The following is a 25,967-nucleotide window of genomic DNA, read 5'->3' as shown; positions in this document are numbered from 1 at the left end:
TTTGGGGCTTGCAAAATTTGGTGGATTGGTTCAGGGCTTGATAAACTTGAAGTTATGAGATTGGTGGTTTGGGGGAGGTAAGTGGACATGGGGATTTGAGCTTCATGGAAAATTTGGGACTTGAGGAGCTTGAAAAATTTGGAAATATTGAGGACTTGAGGGAGGACAAAGGTTTGGAGAGTTTGATGGGTTTGAGCACGTGGGTATATTCCAGCAGTATGGTGTGTTTAGGAAGTTTGCAGGGTTGGGGAGGCTGAGTGGCATAAGGATATTGGTGGGTTTGGGGCAGTTGATGGGCATGGGGCACTGTTGAGCTTGAGGAGGTTGATGAGCATGAAACATCGGTGAATTTGGGGAATCTGAGGTTTTGGTGTGTTTGGTTTTAGAGGCTAGAGTTTTTGGAAGATTGCTGATTTGTGGAAGGTTGCAGCTTTAGGGATGTGGGTAGATTCATGGATGGTGGGTTGTGTGGCATGATTAGGTGCTTTGGACATTTTCTTGGCTTGGAAGAGTGAGAGTTCTGGGAACACTGGTGGGTGTGGTGAAGATGGGGTTTGGGAGAGGTTAACAGATTTGGGAAGGAATAGTGTTTGGGGAGGTTTTTGAAATTGGCAACATTGAATGTTTTGTGGAGGTTGATGACTTAAGGTGTGCTTAAGGGCTTGGTTAAATGAGATTTGAGTATTTCAGAAATGTGAAGAAATTGGTTGCCTTGTGCAGGATGGTAGGCTTGGGAATGGGGTTAGACCTCTGTTGGGTCAAAGAGAGTGGAGTGCAGAAGGCTATGAATTTGTGATTCCATTTACATCGATTAGTTCCATAGGGTAGGCTAATCTTGTTCAAGTTTTGCACTTGATGGATGCAGGACAGGGGGTGTTCAATTCAAAACTATGTATCTAGGAAAGCATCCAACCCTTTCCCCATGGAAGAGTGTGGTAAATGTAGCTAAGATCATCATACCTCTGTTCCTTATTTCTATTCCCAACCCAGTTTGGAGAAGATAATAAGATCAGGGGAATCAAAGACAAGAAGAGTGGCAAGATAGAGAAAGAAGAGGCAAAGCACTGGGGGCAGGGAGAAAGGGCTGAAGAGACAGAGCAGAGAACAGCAAGACATGGCAGGGAACAAAAAGTAGGAGCAGGGAGCAGTGGTACAAATCAGAGAAGAGAGCATGGAACAAGGTGAGGGCGCAAGACAAGAGAGAAGCTGGGAACAGAAGAGGGACAGGAAATAGGGAAATGAAAACCACAAATGTTCCTGCACTGCAGGTACAGCTGAAGGAGCCAATCACAGCACAGATACACTACAAGTTGCCTTGTTTTTGCACAAGTTATGTTCTTCTTCCACTCCAATTTCCACTGTATATATTCAAATTCAATTTCCCAGCACTCAGGAAGTCTAGAATCGTGGGAGAGTTATCACAATGTATCCAGAGAGGTACAGGTAGGTTCCTGGTGTGGTTTATGCATTGTCGGTTCCAGAGGCTCAAGACAACCTGAGACAAGTTTAGAAGTAGGAATGGTTGTACAGCCCTGGGAACAATGTGCTAGTGACCTCATGGGAAAAAAAAAAAAAATCCTTAGAAAGGCACTCTTTCCAGGACTTGTGGGTAGAGCCCAGTACGGAAATGTTTGTGCAGAAGATGAGAGGGCACCTTGAGATTGAGTTTAAGATTGATCAACTCACCCGAAATGCAGAATTTCTCACTGGGGATGCACACTTTGGATGTAAGCACAATTATTCATTCTCCTTAGCAGCCATATAAATAAACTCAAATACCCTTCGGTTGCCTTAATCCTCTGCAATGAATTGAAAAGTTTTTGTGTGAGCCCAGGATACTTACTATGGTCTGCAAGATTCACTGGACTCCAGAACTTACCCCATCTACTCTTGCCGGAGCTGTTTTTTAATGCCTTGTATTTTGGAGGGAATCTGGGTGTGGGAAGAGTTGATTTGTTTACCTGGGGATGTTGATTCAGCCAACATGACAAGGAGCTTGGAATTAAGCACACCACGCAAAGACAAAGGAAGTCGCAATTCCGGGAACCCCTGTCGGGAAGGCAGGGAAGAGTTTACTCTTCAATCTCCTGAAGACAAAGTGATCAGAGATCAAGTCTATTTCTCCTATGATTCCCCAGTGTAGATGGAGATCAGGAACTCACTCCGCGGTTCCTCAAGGGCTTTGCCCAACCGCTCCAGCCCAGGTTAAGAACAAATCCAGTCCAGGCAATCTTTCTAAACCAGGTGTACACCCTCTAGGGGGCGGGTCCCCAGAGGCGAAGGCGTTTCGCCTCCCCTAGCCCAGCCAATGGTGGCACGCAGAGGCCGGAGGGGCATTTTCCTCAACCAACCAGTGCTCCGCGGCCTTTCAAAGCCACGCCCCCATGCCCCTGCCTTAGGCGGATACTCCTAAACCTGCAGCTCAGCCCACCGTTGTTTCGGAAATGAGGTCTGCCTGACCTTTTGTGAGTCTGGGCAAGCTCTGGGCAGCCTGCACGTGGCCTTCGTGAGCTCACTCCCCCCTCGTCATGAGCACGTCCACGGTTCGCGCTATTTCCAGAGTCCGCCGAGCCCTTTGCCCGGCTGACTGCAGACGGACCCAGGAATACTTCCTACTTCTGAGAAGCCCGCCTCTCGCCTTAGCAGCCAAGTCCCATAGGTTGGCCAGGCTGCGCACAGCGCTCCGATTGGAAGGGGGGGGGGGCTGTCCGTCAATCATTTCCTCAATGCACAGACTACTCCACGCCACCTTCATCCCCTCGCTTTCTCGGGTGGATAAGGGAGAGTGAAGTTGCCTCTGTTCTGGCGGAGCACCACTATTGGTCGGGCACCACTATCCATCATGACTGAGGCTGCCAAAGTCCTCGAATGAAGAGGGACATCGGCTTGAGCCTACGATTGGGCCCGGAGATATGTCAGTCAAGATGGGCGGGTGCAATCTCAAGCCAGTGCACAGTACTGGTAGAGATAGGCGGCCAGAATACCGGCGGAAGCGCTGAAGGAGAGCCGGTTTCTCTTGATTGGGCCATGAGGGAGGCAGTGCCGCCCTCCGACTCCGGATTGGCTGAATGTGAGCCGCGCCCCCCTCACGCCGGCAGCCTTCTGTAGGAGAAGCGGGCCCGGCTCGCCTGTGTCAGCCGGGCCAGCCAGTGCGGTTATAGGCGGCTCACCGGGTCCCTAACCGGAGCGACGTAAATCTGGGAGGGGCGCGCGTCATCTCAACGGTGCGGGGACACCAGTAGGCGGCGGGAGAGAGGGCTGCGGCGCGGCGGAGAGCGAATAAGGCGCCTCAACCGGAATCTTCTTGGGAGCGACGTCGCACCCGGAAGTGTGGCAAGACGGACGCCGCACCCGGAAGTGTGATGCTACGGCGGCTTGAGAAGTGATGGTACCCGGCCAATTGAGATACGGGGTTAAAACAGGTGTGTATGTATCTTTATTTTCTAAGGCCCAGTGGGACCTCCCTTTTCGGAAAATGTTGGAGGGTGCGCGTATTTGGCATGTTTTTGACTGTTTCATCCTGTTGAAACCCGACGGGAAATGAGCACTAGGAATGTGTCCGAGGGGGCCAGGCTCAGTAGAGGCTTTTAAGAAGTTTCTTTTGCCGCCTGTCACCTTCAATTCTTCTACCCCACAGGGATGTGCAGATGGAGGCTGGAGGTGACACTACTGCCCCACCCCCTGGGGACGTGGAGGACTTGGAGGACACTCGGTTTCCCAGTGAGGTGGCAGGAGACGGTGGAGGGCTTCGCGAAGACCCACCGGATCCTGGAGACGGGGACCAGGAGGAAACAGGTATGCCTTCCCCTCATTCGGGTCTTGGAAGGAATCCCTACGGAGTGTCTTTGTTGAGGGAGGTCAGTGGAGGACCAGCGAAGAGTCTTTTGGGACTCAGGAAAGTAGCTTAAACCATAGCAGGATCAGTAGGAGGTCATTGTGGACACACGGTGTAATTTAAATCATGGAGGAATGACAAGGAAATCCGTGGGTATCAGGGGATGTTCCCTCGGGCCTTGGTGTGAGTTCAGGTCTTTGATGAATCAAGAAGAGATTGGGGTCACAGAGGGGCATGGGGATTTAGGATGTTTAGGTCAATGAATGACCAAAAGAAAGTTAATACAGTCGCAGGGGAACTATTTAGAAGTCAGTGTCTTTGGTGGCTAAGGTGTTATGTAAGTCCTTGCGGTGGGAAAGGGGATCAGTGGTGACCAGTGGGCACTCAGTGTTTTCATCATTGAGGAATCAATGGTGAGTTGTTGGGGGCAGTCTTTAAGGAACCAGAAATTAGTGGATGTTAATGGTGATCATCGGTAGGGAGGCCGTGGACATCAATGAGTTTATTTGGAGACTGAGATGACCTATAGGAGAGTCTTTGAAGACCCAGCTGGATGTGTAAAGGTATTTGGTGGAGACACAATGGGAGTCTTTGGGGAATCGATGTTCACTGACCACTTTGGAATGAGTGGATGTTAGTGGCATCATCAGGAAGGATGAGTGGACATCACTGAGAATAAATGGTGGTGGTAGGGGGTAGTGTCTTTGAGAACTTGGGAATTACTGTCAATTGATGGCAGGTACTGGGAGGAGGTAATTGGTAACTGGGTACATGGGGGATCAGTGAATGTCAACCAGAGAATGAGGGAATATGTGATCCCTGGGATTTTATGGGAAAATTGTTGAGACATATTTACCAATGGATAATAATGGTTGTCATTGAGGGATGAATGGATATTGACTGGAATAAAAGAGAGGAGTGTCAAGGGAGTCAGTAGGGGGCAGTGAAGTCCTGGGTTTTATTGGTGATTATTAATGATGGTCATGAAAAAAGTCGTTATTATTGTCCTGTGTGTTAGTGTATATTATAGTGGGTATTGTGAGGAAGGGAGTAGCTATCCGTGAAAATAAAGGGAGGTCAGGGAAATCAGAGGAGGTCACTGAAGTCCCAGGTGTTAGTGGAGATTAATAGTAGTCACTGGAGTGAAGGGAGAATAGAATAACAGGGTCAGAAGAGTCAGTGGAGGTCATATGAAGTCTCAGATGTTAGTAGAGGTCGATGGTGGTCATGGTGGGGATGAAGTGCCCATGGAGTAAAATATTTTAGATTGTGTGACAGGGCAGTCATTGGAGGAATTAGTGATATTGTGGGGTCACTGGGATGTTAGTGAACAGCAGTGGGAGTAAATAGTGGATTAAGGAAGGCTTAAAGATCTGGGTGTTAGTGGATATTCATGGCCGTCATTGGGAGAGTTAGTGGTTATCATCAAAAATATACATGGGTGAGCAGAAGAGTCAGTGAGGTCATTAGGGATCAGTGAACATTGATGAGAATATATAAGAGGTTAGGGAGGAGTGGGGCAGGGCGAAGGATTTAAATGAGAGAATATAGAGATATTAGTAGATGGCCAATGAGGGGTGAGTAGGTACTAGGAGAATAAATGAGGGGTCAGAGGTTTTAGTGGGGAATCACTGAAGATGGAAATATTAATAATGGTCATTCAGAGGCACTGGGGTGCTTTGAAGACTTGGAAATGGCAGTTATTGAAAGAATAAACAGTCTCTAGGGACATAGTTCAATAATGACAATGAGAGATTGGATTGTTGGGGTTTTAGAGGGATCTCTTGGGTGTCATTGAGAGGCAGAGGAGACACCTGGAGGTCTGTGTCAGCAGCAAGGGTCACTGGGGAGCCGGTGGAGATTTGGTAAATCCTTGGGTACCTGGAGTTAGTGGGAGTCCACAGCCAGATGACCCACCAGGAGTTGTCTTTCAGAATCCGAGACAAAGGACCAGCCACCCAGCCTGCTGTCACCACTGCCCCAGTCAGCGGCCCCATCATGCACCTGTGGGCTCTGGGATCCTGCAGTCTCTGAGAATAGTCCCACAGGTGGCCCTGAGAGTGGCTCTGGGGGCCAGGGCGGGGACCCCAGTGACGAGGACTGGCGCAGCAAGCGGAAGCACGTGTTTGTGCTGAGCGAGGCAGGCAAGCCCATCTACTCGAGGTACGGCAGTGTGGAGGCACTGTCCACGACCATGGGCGTGATGACAGCCCTCGTGTCCTTCGTGCAGAGTGCAGGAGATGCCATCCGTGCCATCTACGCCGGTGAGCAAAGGAGGAGGTAGACTGGGGGATGGTGACTGGGAATCTGGCTGGCTGGCCCACCGGCTGCCTGGGGGACTAGCCCACCAGCCAGGGGTGAGTCCGTGTGTGTGGATGGCTGGCCAGGCGTCTGTCTGTTGTCCGTCTGTTTGGCCAGTTGGGTTCTGAGTGATTAACTCGCCCGGGTCTAAGTCACTGGCTGGATAAACTTCCTTATTTATCTGAAAGCGTGACCTCGGGGGCTCTGTGGCTGAGTTGGGTGTCTTGCTGGGCTCTGTGTCAGTCCTTGCTCTGTGTCATCCATGCTGTGTGTCTCACCTGATTCCTTGACCCATCGTGTCTCTGCGAATACCCACACTCCCCCCAGTTGTCCTTATCCCAGCCCAAGTGTACCATGGAGTGACCGCGTGAGCTTGGGCCAGCAGTGTGTGTGTTCAGGCAAAGGGCAGAAGAGCCCCGCCCAATCCCCTCCGGTCATCGCTGACCCATCTCTCCCCCCCGCCCCCGCCCTTCCCTCCCCTAGAGGACCACAAGCTGGTGTTCCTACAGCAGGGCCCACTGCTGCTGGTGGCCGTGTCAAGGACTCCGCAGTCGGCAGCCCAGCTGCGGGGGGAGCTGCTGGCTGTGCACGCACAGATAGTGAGCACGCTGACACGCGCAAGCGTCGCCCGCATCTTCGCGCGCAAGCAGAACTACGACCTCCGCCGCCTGCTGGCCGGTTCAGAGCGCACGCTGGACCGGCTTCTGGACAGCGTGGAACGCGACCCCGGTGCCCTGCTCCTGGGCGCGGTGCGCTGCGTGCCCCTGGCGCGCCCACTGCGGGAAGCACTGGGCGCGCTGCTGCGCCGCTGCACGGCACCCGGCCTGGCGCTGTCCGTGCTGGCGATCGGAGGGCGACTGGTGACGGCAGCTCAGGAGCGGACCGTGCTGGCCGAGTGCCGCCTGGACCCGGCCGACCTCCAATTGCTGCTCGACTGGGTGGGGGCGCCGGCCTTTGCGGCAGGAGAGGCATGGGCGCCTGTGTGCCTGCCCCGCTTCAACCCCGATGGCTTCTTCTACGCCTACGTGGCTCGCCTGGATGCCATGCCTGTCTGCCTGCTGTTGCTGGGCACCGACCCTGAGGCCTTCCATGACATGGCCACCTGCCGGCGCCTGGTGGAAGAGGGCATGCACACCCTCGGGGCCACGCGTGTCCTCCGGGAGGCTGCCAGCTTCTCTAGTGCCCCAGCAAGCAGTGCCCCTGCCTACAGTGTGCAGGCTGTGGGGGCACCCGGCCTCCGCCACTTCCTCTATAAGCCGCTGGATATCCCCGACCATCACCGCCAGCTGCCTCAGTTTACCAGGTAGGCCCTGACCCTATGGGCGGTTGGCTGGGCAGGCAGGCTTATTTGACTAAAAGATTCTTCTGCTGGACATGAGGCGGGAGAGAGCCGGGCATCCTCTGGAAAGGAGGGATCGAATGGGTGTCCGTGTAATGAGGGAGGCTCAAGGAATCCCTTACTCTAATCCAGTGCTCAAGGAATCAATCCCTCGTTTGCTGGGGAAGCTGGGTCTCCAGCCCCTGAGAAACCCCAAGTCCGATGGGGAAGGCTCGGCTGCCTCATTTCATTGAACCCCTAGACTGAGGGGACACGGGCGAGCCAAGGAGGCCTCTGACTGACCTTGGCCTTACCTCCCGCGGTCCCCGCAGCCCTGAGCTGGAGGCCCCGTACGGCAGGGAAGAGGAACGGCAGCGCCTGTCGGACCTGTACCACCGCCTGCACGCGCGCCTTCACAGCTCCTCCAGACCCCTGCGCCTCATTTACCACGTGGCCGAGAGGGAGACGCTGCTGGCCTGGGTGAGTCGGCTGGGGGTCAGAAAGGGTTCGTTCCCGACCTCACGCCTCCTTTTTCCCCACCGGATCCCCTCCGACCGTAACAGCCTCCATCGAGCACGCTGTGCCCTGGCCTGCATCACTGTTCCTGACGCTACATGTGTGTCTTTGAAACCCATGAGGATCGCGGGGCCTCCAGCCCTCCAGTAGCCCCATCTGTTCTCTGTTCCCCCGTAAACAACCTGTACAGTGTCTTCCACTCTGAAGAGGTCACATTAACAGCCATCAGTGTGCCTCCTGCTTCCCGGTTAGCCCTGCCTGTGTGTGCACAGTGCACCTGTCACTCTGAGTCCCCAGCGTTCTTGAACATGACAGAGTTGGTCCCAGGCTGTGCCTTCTGCCCGGGGTGTTCTCCCCTGGGGTCTCCGGGGCTCCTCGCCTCCCCTTCCGTGGGTTTATTAAGGGTCAGCTATTCAGGGAGTTTGGTCAAGGTGACCCTGTTGTAAATAGCACCTTCCCCCAGGCTCTGCCATTTAGTACGCATATATTAAATAACTTCTTGTATGTCTGTTGTGTATCAGGCATTGTTCTCACCTGAGAATTTTATTTTACTTTTACATTTTTTTCACTTTGATTTTTAAGCAATTTCAGACTTAGAAGGTGCAAAACAGTACAAATAATTACCATAAATAGGTCTTTCACCTAGTTTCCCCAGATGTTAACCACAGGCGCTTATTAAAATCAGGAAATTAGCATCACTACAACATCATCTCATCCACAGACCTCATTTAGATGTCACCAGTTGTCCCACTAACGCCCTTTTACGGCTCCAGAATCCAGCGTAGGATCATAGGCTGGGTTTACTTATTGTCTCGTTTAAACCCTCCGTAGTCTTTTTTGTTTTGCATGTCATTGGCATGTCTCAAGGGTACCAGCTAGTTAGTTTGTAGAGTGTCCCTCAACTTGGGTTTTTCTGATATAGTATCCTGCGTTTTGGGCAAAAATATCCCCCGAGTGATGTGTCCTTCTCTGCATCCTGTCAGGAGGTCCACAATATCAGTTTGTCCCACTGCTGATGCTAACTTAGATCACTTGGTTAAGGTGACATCTCCCAGATTTCTCCACTATAGTGTTTTGCCTCCTTCATAACCGGCAAATATCTTGTGGTGATTATGTCAGACTTGTTTTTTTATCATACTTTCGTCCACCAATTTTAACATCCATTAATGATTCTTGCCTGCAAGAGTTACTACTTTGGTGTTTACCAGGTGGTGAGTTTTGAACTCCATCATCCCTTCTACATTTATTGGTTGAGATTCTGCTACTATATGGAAGAACTTTTCCTCCCCCTGTTTATTTGTTGAATTTTTAATTTTCTATCAATATGGTCTCAGGGATTTTTCTTTAATTCATTGTGGGCTCAAAGACTTTTCTGTCACTTATTTTGGTGCCCAAACGGTCTCTGATTTAGCCAGGCTGGCCCCTGTGTCTGATACGTCTCCATCACTGTTGAAGCATTCTCATTTTCTGGCACAAGATGTTCCAGCTCATCATGTACTTTCTCTGTGCCCGTCCTGGAATGAGCCATTTGTCTAACGAGCCCTTGTGCCTTTTCGTAGAGAATGGAATTTCAAAACCAAGATATGGTAGGCCCAGGATTTTAAATTGGCTTGTCAGGAGATGACTCACTTAAGAAACGGCATCTAAGGGGGAGGTGGCAGGCCATGTGGGTTTCTAGAGGGAGAATGTGGGGCTTGTCTACAACAGCTGCTCCGTAAGTGTTAAGCTTGTTAAGTTGTTAAGTGTTAAGCATTGTTGTTGTTATACTCGGTGCACAGATGAGCAAACTCATATCCAGGAAGTACACACACACACACACACACACACACACACACACACACACAGCCAGCATTACCCAATTGAAGCCACTAGATCCAGCTGATTCCTTGGCCCAACTGAAAACCCCTGGCCCGCCATGATATTAGCTTACCTGTTTTAGCCCAGTGACCAGGTAGCACCAGGTGGGAGCCCTCGCCAAGTGTGTTTTCCAAACAGGAGACAGGCATGGGGCTAGGGTGGGGCAGACGGGACAGGGCATGACCAGCTCTGGCTCAACTGACTCTTGTCCCCTCTCAAACCTGCAGGTGACTTCCAAATTTGAACTCTATACCTGCCTCAGCCCCCTGGTGACCAAGGCTGGTGCCATCTTGGTAGTGACCAAACTCCTGCGCTGGGTGAAGAAAGAGGAGGACCGGCTCTTCATTCGTTACCCACCCAAGTACTCCACACCCCCAGCAGCCCCAGCTGCCTCTACAGACCAACCTTCCCATAATGGCTTGTTCACTGGACCTTGAGAGGCTGCTAGACTGAGCAGCGCTGGGAACCACCACCTTTAGCTTTTACCTTCTGTCTCCACCCTGGAAATGGGGCGCGGGAGGGGCAGGGGAGAGGCTGCTTCCCCCTGCACCACCACCTCTGGGGCAAATCCTTAGGCCTCCCTCTGCCTCCCTCTCCCTCTGCCTCACCTCCTCCACCTGGATGATGTGCCAGCCTCTGTTAGGGGCTGTCTCCTCCCCCACACCTCCTGTCCTGCATCGAGAGTCGGCCTCCTTGATGGGCTCTCAGCCCTGAGTGTCCAGGGCTGGCCAGGGTCCCCATGGGGGGGCCCGCAGGGGCTCTGGAATTGGGAATGTGGTGCCAGCCTGTGGCTGGAACCAGCCTGGGGATATTTTAAAGAAAAAAAAAAAGACTGTACATAAAAGGCCTAAAACCGGTTCCCACGAGGACATTCCTTTGCCCTTCACCTCCTTCGTCTTTACCCTGTCAAAAGTGGCCCCCATCAATGTAGCTGCTGCTGCTAGTAGTGAGAAGGCGGCCTCCAGGGCCTACCTGTCTCTGTAACCCAGGCAGAGCACCTGACTTCGCACATGGCTGAGATCCAGACTTTTTACGCAGGAGGTGCCCTCGGCTTCCAAGGCTCCTTGTACTCCTCTATGAAAAGGAGGAAACGTCGCGTAGGCTGTCACGTGAGGATTTGTAAACGAAAGGGGACTCGACCTCTTGTGTACCACCGCACAGCACACGTGTATGTGTCCCAGACTCACAACCTGCACAGCAACCTAGAGAGGGAAAGCCCTCCCTAGAGTTTGTGCACAGCACTCATTCCTCAACCGAACCAAGACCCAGTTGTGCTCCTGTTTTGCCTCTCCCGGAGTTGGCGGGCCTCAGGGTAGACGCATGCGCGCTGTCAATCAGGGGCCCGGGTCCGCGCTTGGCTACAGCTGAAGCCTCATTGCTCCTCCGCCCGGGTCAACTGGCGAGCGGACACGCACTACACGCATGCGCGGCGCAGGGCCTGTAGCCCTCGCATAGGTGGGTTTTTGTTTTTGTTTTTGTGTTTTAACCAATCGTCATCCGAGGCGCACGCAAGCGCAACCTCCCGCGCGTAGGAAAATGGCGGGGAAGTTAGAGCCTTTGGCAATGGAGCCGCCGGAAGTTGTGGAGGAGACCGAGGAGGCTGAAGGTAGGGAGGGCAAGCAGGCGTCTCCGCAGTCGGGTCAGAAGGGAGGGAGGCTCTGTCCCGTAACAATAACGAAATATTAGTAGCGGTACTAAAAACGTGAAAAGTTAAGCTTTTTATAAAAAACCATCAAAGGGGAGACAACTAACTATTCTCAATCTAGGTTAACTCCTGTCAACTTAGTTGGGTATGTTGACTTAAATGTTTGGAAGAAACAACAGCCTGTATATTTCGGTATGCCTCCCTTCACACAAAACACGGAGGTGGATGTTGTCACAAAAATCACCCTGCTGCCGCCACACCGAAGAAAATCCCCAGTAATTCCCCAGTGTCCTTTCACACCCAGCCCACGTCACATTTCGCGTGGACTCTTGGGTCTTAATGGAGAATGGCCTCTCCCATGGACAGCTTTTCTCCACAGCATTTTGTCAGTTAGGACACCCCACACCCTAGTGAGAGGGGAAAAATTGCCCTAGAGATCATTAGAAATCACAGTGTAGCCAGAAGAGGAAAATCTCCCAAGACGGTGAGCCGCCGCTCTCCCCCTAACATTTTTTCGTTACAGACATTTTCGGAATGTACACAACTACAGCAAATGACATGGTGAAGGCCCATGTACCCATCACTCTGGTTTCACATGTCGACTCTCTGCCCTCCTCTGATCTATCCCTGTCCCCCTTCCTGCACACTCTTTAAACCGTTATATTAATAACATGTTGGATTGCATCTTTCCAGATCTATCTATGCAGGCATCGTCAATAGTTACGATTGTTATTTCTCCAGCACCTAAAACAAGGCCTGCTTGGTATATAGTAGGTACTCAGTAATTTTCTTTTTGTATTGTATGGATAACTAATAACTTTACCAGGAAGAGCTCTCTTAAATAAGGGCTACATGTGGAGGGCCAGCTCTAAGCAAAGAACAGACAGAAATGAGAAAGCTGCAAATAGATCTCATGTATTGAGCAGTTACTATAGCACTTATGATAGTAACAACTGTGCTGAAAACTATTTTAGTTTTAAGCTTTCAAATTAGTCACAATTGAAGTTATGATTAACTTCACCAGCAACAGAGAAAATTGAAAAGCATATCAAGTTATCATTTTCTAGCCCATTGAAAATGGCTTTAAAAAGAGAGGCTTTAAATCTAGTATTGATTACTCTGTGGGGAAACAGCCTGTCTCTTGCCTCACTCAGAGAACTGACCACTAAAGACTTTGCTAGAAGCAGTTTGGAAGAATATGTTTAGCATCTAAAATGCTATTCCGTATCTTTAGTCACCGTGCTCAGTAATCAGAGAGTATGCAAATGTGTGGACCACAAAGGATCACTGGAGTGTTGCGGATGGAAGTAAAACACAAGGAGCAATCAGGGAAATGGCTGGATTTAGATCTGTCCATGCGTATCGTGGAATGCTTGTGTGGCGGACATTTTAAGCAGTAGGGGGGAAAATCCAATCTCATTTAAGATACTTAACAATGGGTTTTAAAAGCGTAAGGTCATGGTTTGTTGACACAGAAGGAGCTCCAAAGGTGATCATAGTTTTATGAGAGGAAAGCAAATTGGGATTTAAAAAAACCAGAGGGCCTTGTCAACTAGAGCCCTATGTATGTCGCACAGAACAGCGTCTGAAGCTAAAGGCCTAACGACCCTCAACAAGGGACGTAGGTTTTTAGGAGTGCACAAAGGTGGAGGTATTTTGTGATGTTTTTTTCTCTTTTATTTTTCTTTCAGGAAAATGTATTCTATAATTTTAAAATATAAGAGAAATAGGGGAATTTTTGAATGGCATCGGAGGATCATATACTGACCTTGAGCACTGTTAACATCCCAGTTTTGATGGTTATACTGTGGTTACCTGGTAGAGTCCCCTTGGGTATAGGAAATATACACTGGAATAGTAAGGAATAATGGGCCATCGTGCCTGCAATTTGTGTTACAGAAATGCTCACAACTGGGAAATCTGATACCAAGGCAGATAAGAGCACTGGGGCCTTTTTCTACCACTTTTATGTACATCTGAAATTATTTCAGAATAAAATGTTAAAAGGGACTCCTGCTGTACAGGCTGTTTTATAATATACACTCCTAAAAATTTTTATCAGGACGTTAGTCTGATTATTTAAAAGATTTGCTGATAATTCACGATGACTAGGACTAGAAATAAGGTGGGGAGGAAAAATACAGACAGAGCTTTGGCAGAAATGGTTACAAAAGCCGGCTGTAAAAGGCACGGAGACAATCAAGAAATCACGTTATCTGGGCACTGGATGGTATTACATGATGACTGTTACTCTTGTTGGTGTGGTTAAAGGTTTGGAGTCATCTAGTGAAAATCCCTTAAGTAGCTGAGACTCTTCATGAAATATCCAGGGATGAAATGTCAGGAAGCATAGGGCCTTCTTGAAAATACCTCAGCCCAGGAAAAACGTAGCTGAAGCAAATACGGATGAATATTAATAGTTGTCAGATCTCAGCAACGCAAAAATCAAAAAGTTCATCATGGTGTCCTCTCTACTTTTGTGTGCGTTTGGAAATCTTCATGTGGAACACTAAAAAGAAAGCAAATAATTAGAAGTACTTCCCCCTTGTTAATAAAGTAGCTTTAATTTTTGTTTCACTTCCAAATATTGAAAATTATAAAAATTTAAGAATCTCAAGCAGAGACATACCAACCTAGTATTACTGATTATATCAGAGAAAGGCAGTAAGATTTAGGGCTAAGGCGAGAAGGAAAAGTGTCTTTTTAACTTCACCAATTTCTGTAGTGTCTGAATGTTTTGGGGGGTAAGAAAGTAAAAATTAAAGCAATACATGAAATACATTTTACTAAAAGGTCTGAGTGTGTTCAAAGGCAGTAGTTACCTCTGGGAAGGGGAGTAACTTGATGAAGGAGCTGTTCATAAGAGGAAGCTTTTACTTTCGTCCAGGTTTTTCTACATTAGCTTATTAAGTGCCGAAAAATTCAAAAGCAAAATTAAATTAATGCATGCTAATTTGTAAAGGATTTCAGACAAGACAGAAAGATGTACAGAAGGTGAACATATCACCCCAAACATTTTTTAAATTTTTATTTACTTTTTTTAAATGTTTGTTTATTTTTGGCAGAGAGAGACAGAGCATGAGCAGGGGAGGGGCAGAGAGAGAGGGAGACACAGAATGCGAGGCAGGCTCCAGGCTCTGAGCTGCAGCACAGAGCCCGACGCGGGGCTCAAACTCACAGACCGCGAGATCATGTCCTGAGCTGAAGTCGGATGCTCAACCGACTGAGTCACCCAGGTACCCCAACCACCAAATATTTTAATAAAATTTAATAAGCCTAGGTTAAGAAAGAAGCCCTGATTTAAAACATGATTTCTAATGGTTACAAAAGATATCATCCTACGAATGTGCTGTAGTTAACTAAGATATCTTTAGGTTGCTTCAGTTTTTTAAGATTAGAAACAATGAACAATTTGCCCACCATCGTTTATTTTCTTAAGATAGATTCCTAGATAATGGAATTTCTGATCTGGAGGATTTGACTAATTTTTTAATATTTACTACTAAAAAGCTTGAAATGTAAGACTGGTTTTGCCTATCATTTTGGCAAAAATTGAAAAGTCTGAAAACGTATTTGGCTGCTAAGATTATGGGGAAGGAGTCTTTTGTGGACCTGCTTGAAACAAGTGGAGAGCAATTTCATAATACACATCAAATTTAGTAACACACATGCCCTTTAATCCAGCTGGTAGCCTAGTAGGAATTTATCCAGTAAATATATTCCCATACCTGCACAAAAAAGAGTGTATGGGGATGGTTTTCTGGTTGAATTGTGCCCCTCCCCCAAATTTATGTCTACCAGAACCTAAAAATGTGACCTTATTTGGAAATAGGGTCTTTGTAGATATAACGAGTTAAGATAAAGTCATACTAGATAGTAGAAGAGGGAAATTTGCACATACAGAAATACAAGAATGCCAGGTGAAGACAGACACACACAAAAAAGGAAGACCCCAAGGGAAGACCCATTTTGTGGTGCTTTGTTGTGGCAGCCCAAGAAAACCAAAGAGGGTCACTGTGGTATTGTTTATAACAACAAAAAGGGAAACATCCTGAATACCCATGCGTAAGGGGGCTTCTCTTAAATTATGGTATATCCATTCAGTGAATCACTATGAAGCCACTAAAAAGAATAAAAAAGATCACCAGTATACCTTGTCAAATGAAAAATACAAGGCGTGGACCATTCATGAGGCAACACTACTTGTATAGAAAGAGTGGGCTTGTGCTCGTATATGAATTGAATTATCTCCAACTACACAACAAAGAGCTTGTAACACTAGTGGTCTCTCTGAAGGGGAAGTGAGAAGCTTAGGGTCTTAGGAGGAGGGACTTTTCCCTGTATGTTACTGTGAGTAAGTATCTCTTCCTTTATCGCGTGGCTATCATATGTGTTTTGCGAGCGGCCTTTCATTTTCTCTGCCCAGTGTTCCTCAGAGAGGAGTGGGTCACTGGGATTTGACCTTTTATCATTGATTTCAAGAGTTGAAGATGTTGAAATTTTTCCTGTGGCTTTTTTGTTGTTGTTGTTATAACTTTATTTTTTTTTTTTAAGTTTACTTACTTATTTTGAAAGAAAGAGAGCACGAACAGGGAACGAGCAGAGAGAGAGAAGGAGAGAGAGACTCTTTATCAGGCACCACGCTGTCAGCGCACAGCCAATGCAGGGCTCAGTCTCACAAACCGTGAGGTCGTGACCTGAGCCGAAATCCAGAGTTGGACGCTTAATTGACGAAGCCACCCAGGTGCCCCTGTTATAATTTTAAAAGTGACACAGGCTGGTGTTAAATACATATAGAAGTATAAATGGTGAAAATTGTTTTTGAGTCAAGATCCAAATACATTGGATACAATTGGATACAATTAAAATTCCAATGAATGATACTTGTGTCAAGTCTCTTAAGATCAATAGAGTTTCCCCTCTCCTTTTTTTTTTTTTTTTTTTCTTCTTTGCCGTGTATTTGTTGAAGAAACCAAATTGCCCTCTGGAGTTTTCCAGCATCTGGATGACACTGATTGCATCCCCATGGTATCATTTAACATGTTTCCCTGCCCCTTTTATTTCTTCCGAATTAGTATTTAGGTATAGAAACCTGGTAAGATTCCTGTTGTGTTGTTTTGTTTTGTTTTGTTTTGTTTTGTTTTGTTTTGTTTTGGCAAGTATCCTTCATAAGTGGTGTTGTGATCTTCCATGAGGAGGCTCATAATACCTGGTTGTCTTCTTTTGATGCTAGTCATTGATGACCATATCCTGGACCTACTGATTCTTTAAAAAATTTTTTCATTACTTTAAAATTTTTTCATATTATAATACAGGTAGTCAGATGTTAGAGGAGTATATTTATTTATTGTTGAGAGAGAGAGAGAGATCAGGGGTGGTGCAGAGAAAGAGAGAGAGAGAGACAGAGGATCTGAAGCAGGCTCTGAGCTGTCAGTACAGAGCCCGACTCAGGGCTTGAACTCGTGAACCATGAGATCATGACCTGAGCTGAAGTCGGGCACTTAACTGACTGAGGCACCCCAGACCCATTGATTCTTTAAGAATTTGCAGCTTGTGGCCTATAATGATTTTTTTTTAAAAAAGTTATCTGAAATCTTTCTGTCCTACTGCATCAGTTTGAACTTCATACTGATTCCAAACAGCAGCAGCAACAAAAATGCATCCCCTCCTTCTCTCACCCCCGCGTTTCATTTCATTAAGGAGATGCCTGTGGTGAGCTTTGACCTCTTGGGAGTAGCTGAACATGAGGAGTCCTGATTCATCCAGCACACATCGTAAACCTCAGGGACAAGAGACGGGCTCTTGCAGGAGCCTGCTCTGTCTGGAAGCCCCTCAGCCTGTCCTCGGTTCCAGGTCAAGGGTGTCTCCGCCTTCCTTCGTCCCTTCCCAGAAGGCCTGGACCTTCCCTCCCTCCTGAAATTGTGGTTTTCATCTCCACAGGGCAGACCAAGCCTTTGACGGTGCCTGAAGACTTACTGGCAATGGTGAAAAAGCTGCACAAAGGTCATGCATGTCTTTGTGTCTGAGGCTCAGCCTGGGGTTTTGAGGCAGGCAGATGCGGTTCAAACCCAGACCCCTCAACTCACAGCCTTGGGAAATTATCCCACTGCACATTCTCGCTCTTGCACAACTTAATTCTTTGAACTAAAAATATAGCTTCAAAATTCAAGAAGTATAAGAGGATGGAAAAGCCTCCTCTCTTGCACACATGAACGCACACACAAACACCAGCCACCCGTGTCCCTGACCCAAGGGCTCGCAGCAACTATTTTTAAATTCTTAGGTATCTTTCCAGAGATTAAACAAAATACATTCATGGTGTGTATTCTTTGTCCTCCCTTTTAATACACGATGGCAAATGGCAATGCAAATGACTGTACCTTGCTTCCATTGTTGAGGGGGCCCAGGAGCCAGCCTACATCTGGGCTGGGGCAGGGTACTGGCCACGTTTGAGGTTTGACCCCCACCCCAGCCCATCTGCAACTTAAATACTGTGATCCATTGGTCTGTTTGGTCTGTTCCAAATAAGAGAGAATCACTTCTTCCTCCTGCCCTCACACTGTCCCCCCAACCCCTATGGCCACCTGCAGAAGTGCATGGGGCTGCTGCCTAGGCTAAAATTAGGTAGAGAACTTACGGGACTGGAAATGCAGGGTGTTGGTGACCTTCTCCAGTAAAGTGAAGACCCTCAGGAATTTGTTATTGTAATCAGCACCTTGGGGAGTATCCAGTCTCCTGGAAGTCTCTGGGGATGGGGTTGGTGGCCTGGGAAAATCAAGGGCTTGAGTTTATTAACTCCAGAACTCCAGATTCTCAGGGGTTGGTAGTGAGACCCAGCAAGGGGTGGGAAGCTTTTGCCCCAATTCTGTGCAGCTGACTGAAGTCAGAGAGGGCTGAGGAGGAAGTCTTTTCCATACAGAGCCCTGAAATTGGGACTGAGAAGTTAGAGATGGTTCTCTAAAGAGAGAATGATCTCCCTGTCACGGGAGAACCTTAAAGTTGCTATCCACAGAGGAAAGCATTTTTCTCATTTCTCAAATGTGGCCAAGACCACAGTCAGATGGACAGAAGTGACTGCCAGACTTTCAACAGGGTGGAGCAGGTGGGAGATCTCCACACTCCCACCACCCTCAAAATTACATCCAGAAGCCTCCAGCCAGCCCCAGGAGGCCCTGAGTGATCTGCCATCCCACTTGCCCCACCTTGCCTCCTGGTGCTTTTGACTTGCTCGCTAGACTCACACCAGCCACACCAGGCCCTTAGCCATTACTTGGGCATCTGCCTCACTCGCTCCCACCGCTGGGGCTTTGCCCTTGTCCCTCCGCCTGGCATGGTTCCCTCTTCCATGCTCCCCACGCCATGGAGTGGGCAGGGCTCCCTTCCCTCACCTCTATATCAAGAAGCACTCTCTACCCTTTCCCTCTTCAACCCCTTGCTTCGCTTTTTTCCATCCACCGCAGTTACTGTCGCCCACATTGATAGCCTGTATCTCCATTCGATGTCCATTTTTCCCATGCAGGATGCACACCCTGCAAGGGCCTCTCACAGAACCCAACGTGTAGCAGGCACTCAATAAATGAGTTTTGATTGCTAGTAGCAGAGACACTGTGCCAACAACCCACCCACCTCCATCTGCCTTAGACAGCCAGGCGTCTTATCTTCTCTGGCTCAGTCTTCCTTTCGTTCTGCAGAGGGAAGTCTGGAGCCACAGATTGAAGACCTGATTAACCGGATTAATGAGCTTCAGCAAGGTAAACGCCAGGACCTAGGCTTCCTAGCTGGCCAGGAAGAACCTCGACTTGGAGTGCTTCCTGGCACTTCCTGGAGTGCCTCCACTTCCTCAGCTCTAAAATCCAGGCACTCTGGCTTCCTTAAAGATGAGTGTGCAGAGTCTCAGTGTGCAAGAGAATAGCAGAGGTAGAGGCTGCACTCACACAGTGTCTTCTCTTTTTTGGCCTAGCAAAGAAGAAATCCAGTGAGGAAATGGTAGAGGCCCAAGCTCTCTGGGAGAGCCTGCACAGGGAACTGGACTCCTGTAAGTGGCACTAAGAGAGGGACCCAGAGATCTTAGGAGCACTGCTGATGTTCTCTGCATGCCTCAAGGTCTTTGCATGGATGTTCCCTCCACCTGCATTGCTCTTACCCCTATAATCCAGATTGCCTTTTGTTGTCTCATCACCTTTCTGCTGTCAGCGCAAACTTCATTCTAACAGGTCGACCTCAATGCCCCATCGGAATATGGAATGGCACCTTCTGTCTGTCACCATCACTTTCCTGCTTGACTCGTTTCTTCACAGCCTTTATTTCCATTTGACATAACAGATTTATTTCTAGTCGTCTATCCCATTGGCCTAAACCCTGTGCATTCTGCAGTCTCCGCTCCTTTGGCATTTGCAGAGAATGTGGACACTGAGGGGGAGAAACTGGATCAGGATGCCCCCCCCCCCCCAGTAGGAGATGGGTGCGGGTGGCAAGAAGATACCGCCCCCCCTGCCCTGGCACTGTACCTTACCTTCGGTAACCTTGGTATGCCTTGTGCGCGAAGTGGCGGTGGGGGCACGGGGTGTGGCCCCTGGAGGCTCAAAGTGTCCCTGTGTTTTCCAGTGAATGGAGAGAAAGTTCACCTAGAGGAGGTCTTGAGCAAAAAGCAAGGTATTTATCAGCTCTCCGTCTTCATTGTTCTACCCCATTCTACCCACGAAAGCCCACCGTTCCCAGAATAGCTAGAGGAATCCCACTGACACGCGAGTCAGGGTGCTTCCCTCTCTGCTCACATCTGTCCCTTGGCGGCCACCTGACTCGAAGTAAACACTGAGGGCCTCTGAGTGCCCTCCGATGTGTGGTATGATGTGGGGCCCATGACGTCCTCCCATCCCTGATTCCCCAAGAGCTCACACAGGGCTCTCTTGGGTCCTCTCCCCACAGAGGCACTGGGGATCCTCCAGCTGCACTGCCAGAGGAAGGAAGGTGGAGCTCGGAGGTAAGAGGTCCTGCCCACCTCTTCCCTCCTCTTTCCCAACCTGAAGGAGGATGGGGCAAGAGCTACGGAATATATACCTTGGACACACACTTCTCATTTTTCCTTTCTGCAGACTAGCTAGACTTGAGACTCTCTCTCATCTTTGATATCAGATCATAGTGTTGAGATTAACTCACTCATTTAAACGTTCATTGCTAGTTTCTTTATTAAATAAATTTCAGCCACTGGTGTTATTCTGAATCTTCTCTTGGTTCCCAGCTCTCCCACCATCCATTCAGTTGTTTATCTATCTGCCCATTTAGGCCCCCCAGTCATCCATTCACCCACCCACCCATCCATTCATCTACACATCTCTGCAGTCCTTTTCCAGCCAGCCAGCCATTATGTCTTCCATCCAATCACCCATTCACCCTCACTCCATCTTTCCAATCACCCATTCATCTAGCTGTTTATTTCTTCCCCCAACCATCCAGCCAGCCATCTATCCATCCTTCTAGCAATTCCTCCTTTATTTCTCTGTCCAGCCACCATCCCTCCACACTTCATTTGTCCAGCCAGCTATCCTCTCTTCCGCCAGTCACCCGCCCATCCAGTTATTGTCCATCCGACCATCTCTCTATCCACCTCCATCCTTTGAATGTTTCCTTTCTTGTGACCAGATGTCTCACACCCTGGCGGACCATGATTTTAACAGTGTAGGAAAACCCGGTGATAAAGTGGATGTATGCTTAACCACACCACACGTATCAGTTTATGTTTGTTTTTCTACCTAATCCCCACAATGACAAGGACAGGAGTTAAGGGCTACTGTCACCTTCCCACCACTACCACCATTTTACATATGAGGAAACTGAGACCCAGACTGGTCGAGTAGCTTGTCCAGGGTCCCAGTAGAATAGCAGATCCAGAATTCAGGTCAGGACTTTACAACCTATTAAGCCAAACTACTGTACCCCTCACGGAAGTTTCTTGGGAAGGCATGGTTTGATGAGGGACAGGATGAACAGGGTGATCATCTCAGAGGCCCATAATGCTGCCCACTGTGTCACAGAAGAAAGGAGAATGATGAAGGTTATGAACAGACCACCCCACCCCCCACCCTTGCTGAAGGAAATGGAGGCTTATTTAGAGACTATGACTAAGAGCTGTCTTTCTCCTTCCAGGAAGAACGTGTTGCAGGAGTGCACAGAGCAAATTTCTGTCCATAACTGTCAGGTTACAGAGAGTTGCAGGCAGAGGAAGCTGGGGTAACCCCACATCTACAGACTGATGTGGCAATGGCTGGGCACGGGAGTGGGGCTTGCATCAGGGAGAGTTTGTTGGAAGAGGAGCTGTTGGAAACAAGGCTTGGAGAAGAAAGCCCATAAAGGGGCTCCTAGTAGAGGGAGCACCAGGCAGAGATCCAAGGGTCCCCCAGAGGAATCCCCAGACTGGGCCAGGCTGGGTGTCAGTCTCAGTGTCAGTCTAGCATGTGCTCTCTCATTCCTGGGTCTTGGCCCCTAGGGTTCAGGTTGAAGAACAGCTGGAGAATTTGATGAGCCAGCACAAGGACCTCTGGGAATTGCATGTGAGCCATCCTCATTGTCTCCAACCAAAGCCCTTCCTCTCCTGGCTTCTGTGTCCCCACAGACTGTCTCGGTGCCCACCCACTGCTCAGCCCCAACTCCATGGGACAGTCCTTGTCTCCGTTCTTCCTCTTACCCACCTAGTCAGCCCTTCAACTTTTACCTTAAATCTAGTCACCTCTTACCATCCCCCATTGCCACGTCTAGCATCTATGGCCCGGCCTGTTGCAGTAGCCTTTGCCGAGCATTCTGCTTACTTCCTGCTCACCTAGAGTTCGCTCCCCTTGCAGTGGCAAATGGGAACCCTGAAAAGGCCATGGTTTGATCATCCCTTCATTCAATTAATGTTGCTGGATGCATCCAGCAACATTCCAAGCAGGAGGAGACAGTGAGGAGCCAAAGGGGTCAAGGATTTGTTGTCCCCAGGATGGTTGGGGGGTGGGGGGGGGGGGCATACTCAGACTCCAAACAAAAAAATAAGTAGATAGATCATGTAATGTCAGTGGGGAAGGCGTCTCTAAGCAGGTGACATCTGAATGCAGACATAAAGTAAGGGAGGAAAACATTCAGGTGTCGTGGTGCAAATGCTCCTGGAAGAAGGAAAGGCAATGCAAAGGCCCTGAGGCTGACGTGCGTCTTGGGTATTTGAAGAAGAGCAAAGGGTGGGGTGGGGGGGTGGGGTGGGGGGGTGGGGAGAGTGAGAAGAGATTTGAGAGGTGCACGGGGATATACGGAGCTTTTGGAGAAGAAATGTGTCTCACCACCACCAACCACAGCAGGAACTGCACATGGAGTTAAACCGTTGAATGAATGAATGAATGACCTAATTCGGGTAAGGACTTGCTGAGAGGACAGACAGACGGACCGGTCCCCTCTCTCGCAGATGTTGAAGCAGCGATTGACCTGGGAGATACGTGCCCTGCAGAGCAGCAAGGAGCAGCTGCTCTCTGAAGGTTGTACTCCGAGCAGGGGGCGGGGCGAGGGGCGGGGCCGAGCCCGCGGAGCTCCCGGCCCCGCCCGTGACCCCCCGCCCACCCACAGAGAAACTGGCCCGGGACAAGCTGCGGGAGGTGGAGCGGAGGCTGCGCTCGCCACCCGAGGTCGGGGGCGCCCGGATGGCGAACGACGGGTGAGAGGGCAGGGGCCCTGGGGTGAAGGGGAAGGAACCAGGAGGAGAGGAATGGGCTAACTTTCCCCCCTCGCTCCGGCACAGCCTCCAGCCGACCCCGGGGCGGGCTGGCGGGACTTCTGGGGCGCCGCGCTCCTTGCACCCGCGCCGCTCGCGCCTCGGCTGCTCTGCGTCTGCGGTCTCTGTCGGGATCTCGGTGGCTTCCTCCCCTTGCCGCCCCACTCTCGTTCTCTTCTTCCTCTCTCCGCCCCCCCCCCCCCCCCCCCCCCCGCTCTCCAGGCAGCCGGCGGAGGTGGAGATACTCGAGGGGCAGGAGACTGCCCCAAACCGTTGCCCCCCAAAGGACGCGGCCTGCAAAGGAGAGGTAGGGAGCCCGGCGATGGCGGCGAGGGGGCAGAGACGGCGGGGCTGCCCTCGGAGTCCCTGGGAGTCAGCGTCCGTGGGGAGCAGGGCGTCCCGGTGGAGGACGTGAGGGACAGGGTGAAGGCAGCCGCCCACCCGCGTGCCCGGAAGCCAGCGCCCTCGGGAGCCGGGAGCCGGGGCCCGCAGCCTGACTTGTGGCTCCCGCAGGCCGGCCCCGAGCGCCCCAGCGCCCGCAGCGAGGACCTGGAGCCGCCCCCAGACCCATAGGCCCCGCCCCGCCCCCTCCCCCCACGCCCCTCCTTCGAAGGCGACCGGAAATAAAGGCGCGGATTTCGGACGGTCCTCCACCTCCAGCTTCGGTCTGTTCTCCAATTCCTAACTGTTTTACCAACAGGAGCTAAAGGGAACGTGTTAAACACCCATATAAGGTCCTGTATGTCTCCTAGTAAATCCCAGCCTCCCAACAGCCCCTGCATCCCCCACAGCCGCCACTGACCTCGGGCCCCTTCCCTGCCCCCCTCACCGGGGCAGTTCCAGCCAGCTGCTGCTGCACCCTCTCCAAGTACTTTTTCATCTCAGGACCTTTGCCCTGCTGTGTCCTCATGTGGGGGGCCCTTCCCCCAGGTCTCTACAACAGCAAGTCGGTTAAGTATGTCAGCTCCCTTGGAGGCTGGCGTGGGGGACCCTGTTCCAAAAGGTGTCTTGTTGGGGCGCCTCGGGTGGCTCAGTGGGTTGGGCATCTGACTCTTGGATTTTGGTTGGGTCATGATCCCAGGGTGGTGGGATCGAGGCCCTGGTGCGACTCTGTTCTGAGTGTGGATCCTGCTTAAGATTCTCTCTCTTCCTCTGCCCTCAGCCCCTTCCCCCTTTCAAAAAAAATAAAATGAATTAAAAAAAATTAAAATTCAAAAGGTGTCTTGCGCCAGGGTCCTGTCATTTACCAAACATGTATTCATAAAATGCACGTGCTGGTTGCTGTGTGCCAGGCACTATTGGAGGCCCTGGTTTTAAATCAGAACAGGGGCTTGTAATCTATTAAGTGCTTACTAAACGGTTCACATCAACTTACTGTTATTCCCAGGCTACAGATGAGGAACACCAAGGTGTGTATATCTCTTACAACAGGGATTTTTATGCAATAAATACTCAATACATTGTACCTACTGTTTATTATTCTCGTTACTATTCTTATCATTCCCAATCTAGAGATGAAGAAAATTGAGTAAGTGAATGTAAACAGTAAGCCCATAATAAATATTCAGTCTGGCCATTGTTATTATAGCACAGATGAGGCCACAGAAAGCTTTAATCCCTGTTCCATGGCTTCTACCAGGCCCAGCTGACGACTGGCCTGCCCCTGATCACCTGCCCCACTGCCACCGTGTAGATTACAAAATGCCCAGGCTTCAGGAACGCACTTTACGCAATTGTCATGCCATCAGAACTGTTGAATGGCTGTTGAGGAGCAGGACAATCACATGTTCTTAAGCTTTTACCCTACGCCTTATTTATTAACTCTGAAGGGGGGGGGGTGTACCTTTACAGTGGGGAGATCAGAGGGCAAGACCACCTGAACCAGGGGCTGAGTGTCGCATGACCAGCTGGGGGGCCACTTGACCATATCTTCCTGGTGCAACGTGCAACGTGTGGCAGGTACCCATCAGCACGCATGTGAGGATCTTGATGAAAATGCTTAACTTAAATTGAATCAGTTGGAAACTACGGTGAGGGTTCTGTAGCGCAGCTCCCGTGCACATCAGGAACAGGTCCGTGTCGTGAAGAATTGGAGAAGCTCTTATGTATCAGTTTCCTGTCACTGCGGTAATAAATTGCCACAAACCTGGTGGCTAAACCAAGTGTATTACAAATGTGTTACCTCAGAGTTCCGGAGGACAGAAGTCCCAGTTCTGGAGGAACTGGGTGTCGTCAGCGTTCTGCTCCTTCTGGATGCTCTTAGAATCTATTCCTTACCTTTTCCAGCTTCTCCAGCTGCCTTAAATATTTGCCTCCTTCCTTCCAATCCCTGCTTCAATCTGCACATCTCCTTCTCTGACTTTGACCCTCCTGCCTCCCTCTCAAGGACCCCTTCTGATGACATTAGGTAATCGGGGGAAATCCCCCAACCCAAGGCGCCTAACTAAAACACACCTGCAAAGTCCCTCCAGCCACATTAGGTCACATACTCCCAGGTTGTGTGGATTAGGGTATGGACATCTTTGGGGGCCATTATTCTGTGCTACCACCCTGGAGGACTGTTCTCGAGTGGGAGAGACCAAAGAGACCAAAGGCAATTCATGAAACTTGACTGGGCCCTGCATCAAGGCTGGGAGAAAACAGCTGCAAAAGACATGGTGGGGTCCTTGGGGGGGAATTTAAGAACAGAGTGAAATTTGGATGGCAGGGCGGAATTAGTGTGGATTTCTAGCAGTGGCACCAGCAGGGGGTTGATTGCAGAGTG

General features: G+C 49.8%; 3 protein-coding genes across 6 annotated transcripts; 2 read left to right on the top strand and 1 right to left on the bottom strand.

Annotated features, from left to right (window-relative positions):
- Positions 1–1,418: 1,418 nt before the first annotated feature.
- LOC147573366 (uncharacterized) lies at positions 1,419–2,834 on the bottom strand. The gene is made up of 4 exons (XM_086690883.1): positions 2,517–2,834; positions 2,163–2,235; positions 1,962–2,049; positions 1,419–1,654 (listed from the first exon to the last, which is right to left on the bottom strand). The coding sequence occupies exons 1-4, from the start codon at positions 2,753–2,755 to the stop codon at positions 1,419–1,421; spliced, it is 636 nt and encodes a 211-aa protein (XP_086547009.1). The 5' UTR covers positions 2,756–2,834.
- Positions 2,835–3,067: 233 nt separating this feature from the next.
- Positions 3,068–13,482, top strand: MON1B (MON1 vesicular trafficking associated B). Its single transcript, XM_025920790.2, has 6 exons — positions 3,068–3,422; positions 3,638–3,795; positions 5,770–6,099; positions 6,620–7,439; positions 7,787–7,934; positions 10,055–13,482. The coding sequence occupies exons 2-6, from the start codon at positions 3,648–3,650 to the stop codon at positions 10,262–10,264; spliced, it is 1,656 nt and encodes a 551-aa protein (XP_025776575.1). The 5' UTR covers positions 3,068–3,422; positions 3,638–3,647; the 3' UTR covers positions 10,265–13,482.
- SYCE1L (synaptonemal complex central element protein 1 like) lies at positions 11,326–24,668 on the top strand. Of its 4 annotated transcripts, none has more exons than XM_086688859.1 (12): positions 11,326–11,433; positions 17,413–17,475; positions 19,164–19,223; positions 19,433–19,507; positions 20,077–20,124; positions 20,398–20,452; positions 21,616–21,699; positions 21,956–22,019; positions 22,901–22,970; positions 23,059–23,146; positions 23,430–23,510; positions 23,717–24,668. In XM_086688859.1, the coding sequence occupies exons 1-12, from the start codon at positions 11,364–11,366 to the stop codon at positions 23,886–23,888; spliced, it is 930 nt and encodes a 309-aa protein (XP_086544985.1). In that variant the 5' UTR covers positions 11,326–11,363; the 3' UTR covers positions 23,889–24,668. The 4 variants fall into 4 exon arrangements, with proteins under 4 accessions (XP_086544985.1, XP_086544987.1, XP_086544986.1 ...); XM_086688861.1 differs by having other exon boundaries at positions 23,426–23,510; positions 23,717–23,851; XM_086688860.1 differs by lacking the exon at positions 21,616–21,699.
- The last annotated feature ends 1,299 nt before the right edge of the window (positions 24,669–25,967 follow it).

Source organism: Puma concolor, chromosome E2, assembly GCF_028749965.1.
Source record: "Puma concolor isolate L17-30 chromosome E2, mPumCon1.1.hap2, whole genome shotgun sequence".
Taxonomy (NCBI): domain Eukaryota; kingdom Metazoa; phylum Chordata; class Mammalia; order Carnivora; family Felidae; genus Puma; species Puma concolor.
This window is presented reverse-complemented; position numbering and strand designations above follow the sequence as displayed.

What these genes read in the sequence shown, in the direction of transcription:
- SYCE1L (XM_086688859.1), top strand. Translation starts at nt 11,364, where the DNA reads ATGGCGGGGAAGTTAGAGCCTTTGGCAATGGAGCCGCCGGAAGTTGTG. An exon ending in GGAGACCGAGGAGGCTGAAG is followed by an intron (nt 11,434 to 17,412) that starts GTAGGGAGGGCA and finishes TCATCTCCACAG; the next exon opens with GGCAGACCAAGCCTTTGACG. An exon ending in ACGCGGCCTGCAAAGGAGAG is followed by an intron (nt 23,511 to 23,716) that starts GTAGGGAGCCCG and finishes TGGCTCCCGCAG; the next exon opens with GCCGGCCCCGAGCGCCCCAG.
- LOC147573366 (XM_086690883.1), bottom strand. Translation starts at nt 2,755, where the DNA reads ATGAAGGTGGCGTGGAGTAGTCTGTGCATTGAGGAAATGATTGACGGA. An exon ending in AGCCCTTGAGGAACCGCGGA is followed by an intron (nt 2,050 to 2,162) that starts GTGAGTTCCTGA and finishes CCTTCCCGACAG; the next exon opens with GGGTTCCCGGAATTGCGACT. An exon ending in GGCTGAATCAACATCCCCAG is followed by an intron (nt 1,655 to 1,961) that starts GTAAACAAATCA and finishes CTCAATCTCAAG; the next exon opens with GTGCCCTCTCATCTTCTGCA.
- MON1B (XM_025920790.2), top strand. Translation starts at nt 3,648, where the DNA reads ATGGAGGCTGGAGGTGACACTACTGCCCCACCCCCTGGGGACGTGGAG. An exon ending in CAGCTGCCTCAGTTTACCAG is followed by an intron (nt 7,440 to 7,786) that starts GTAGGCCCTGAC and finishes CGGTCCCCGCAG; the next exon opens with CCCTGAGCTGGAGGCCCCGT. An exon ending in GGGAGACGCTGCTGGCCTGG is followed by an intron (nt 7,935 to 10,054) that starts GTGAGTCGGCTG and finishes TCAAACCTGCAG; the next exon opens with GTGACTTCCAAATTTGAACT.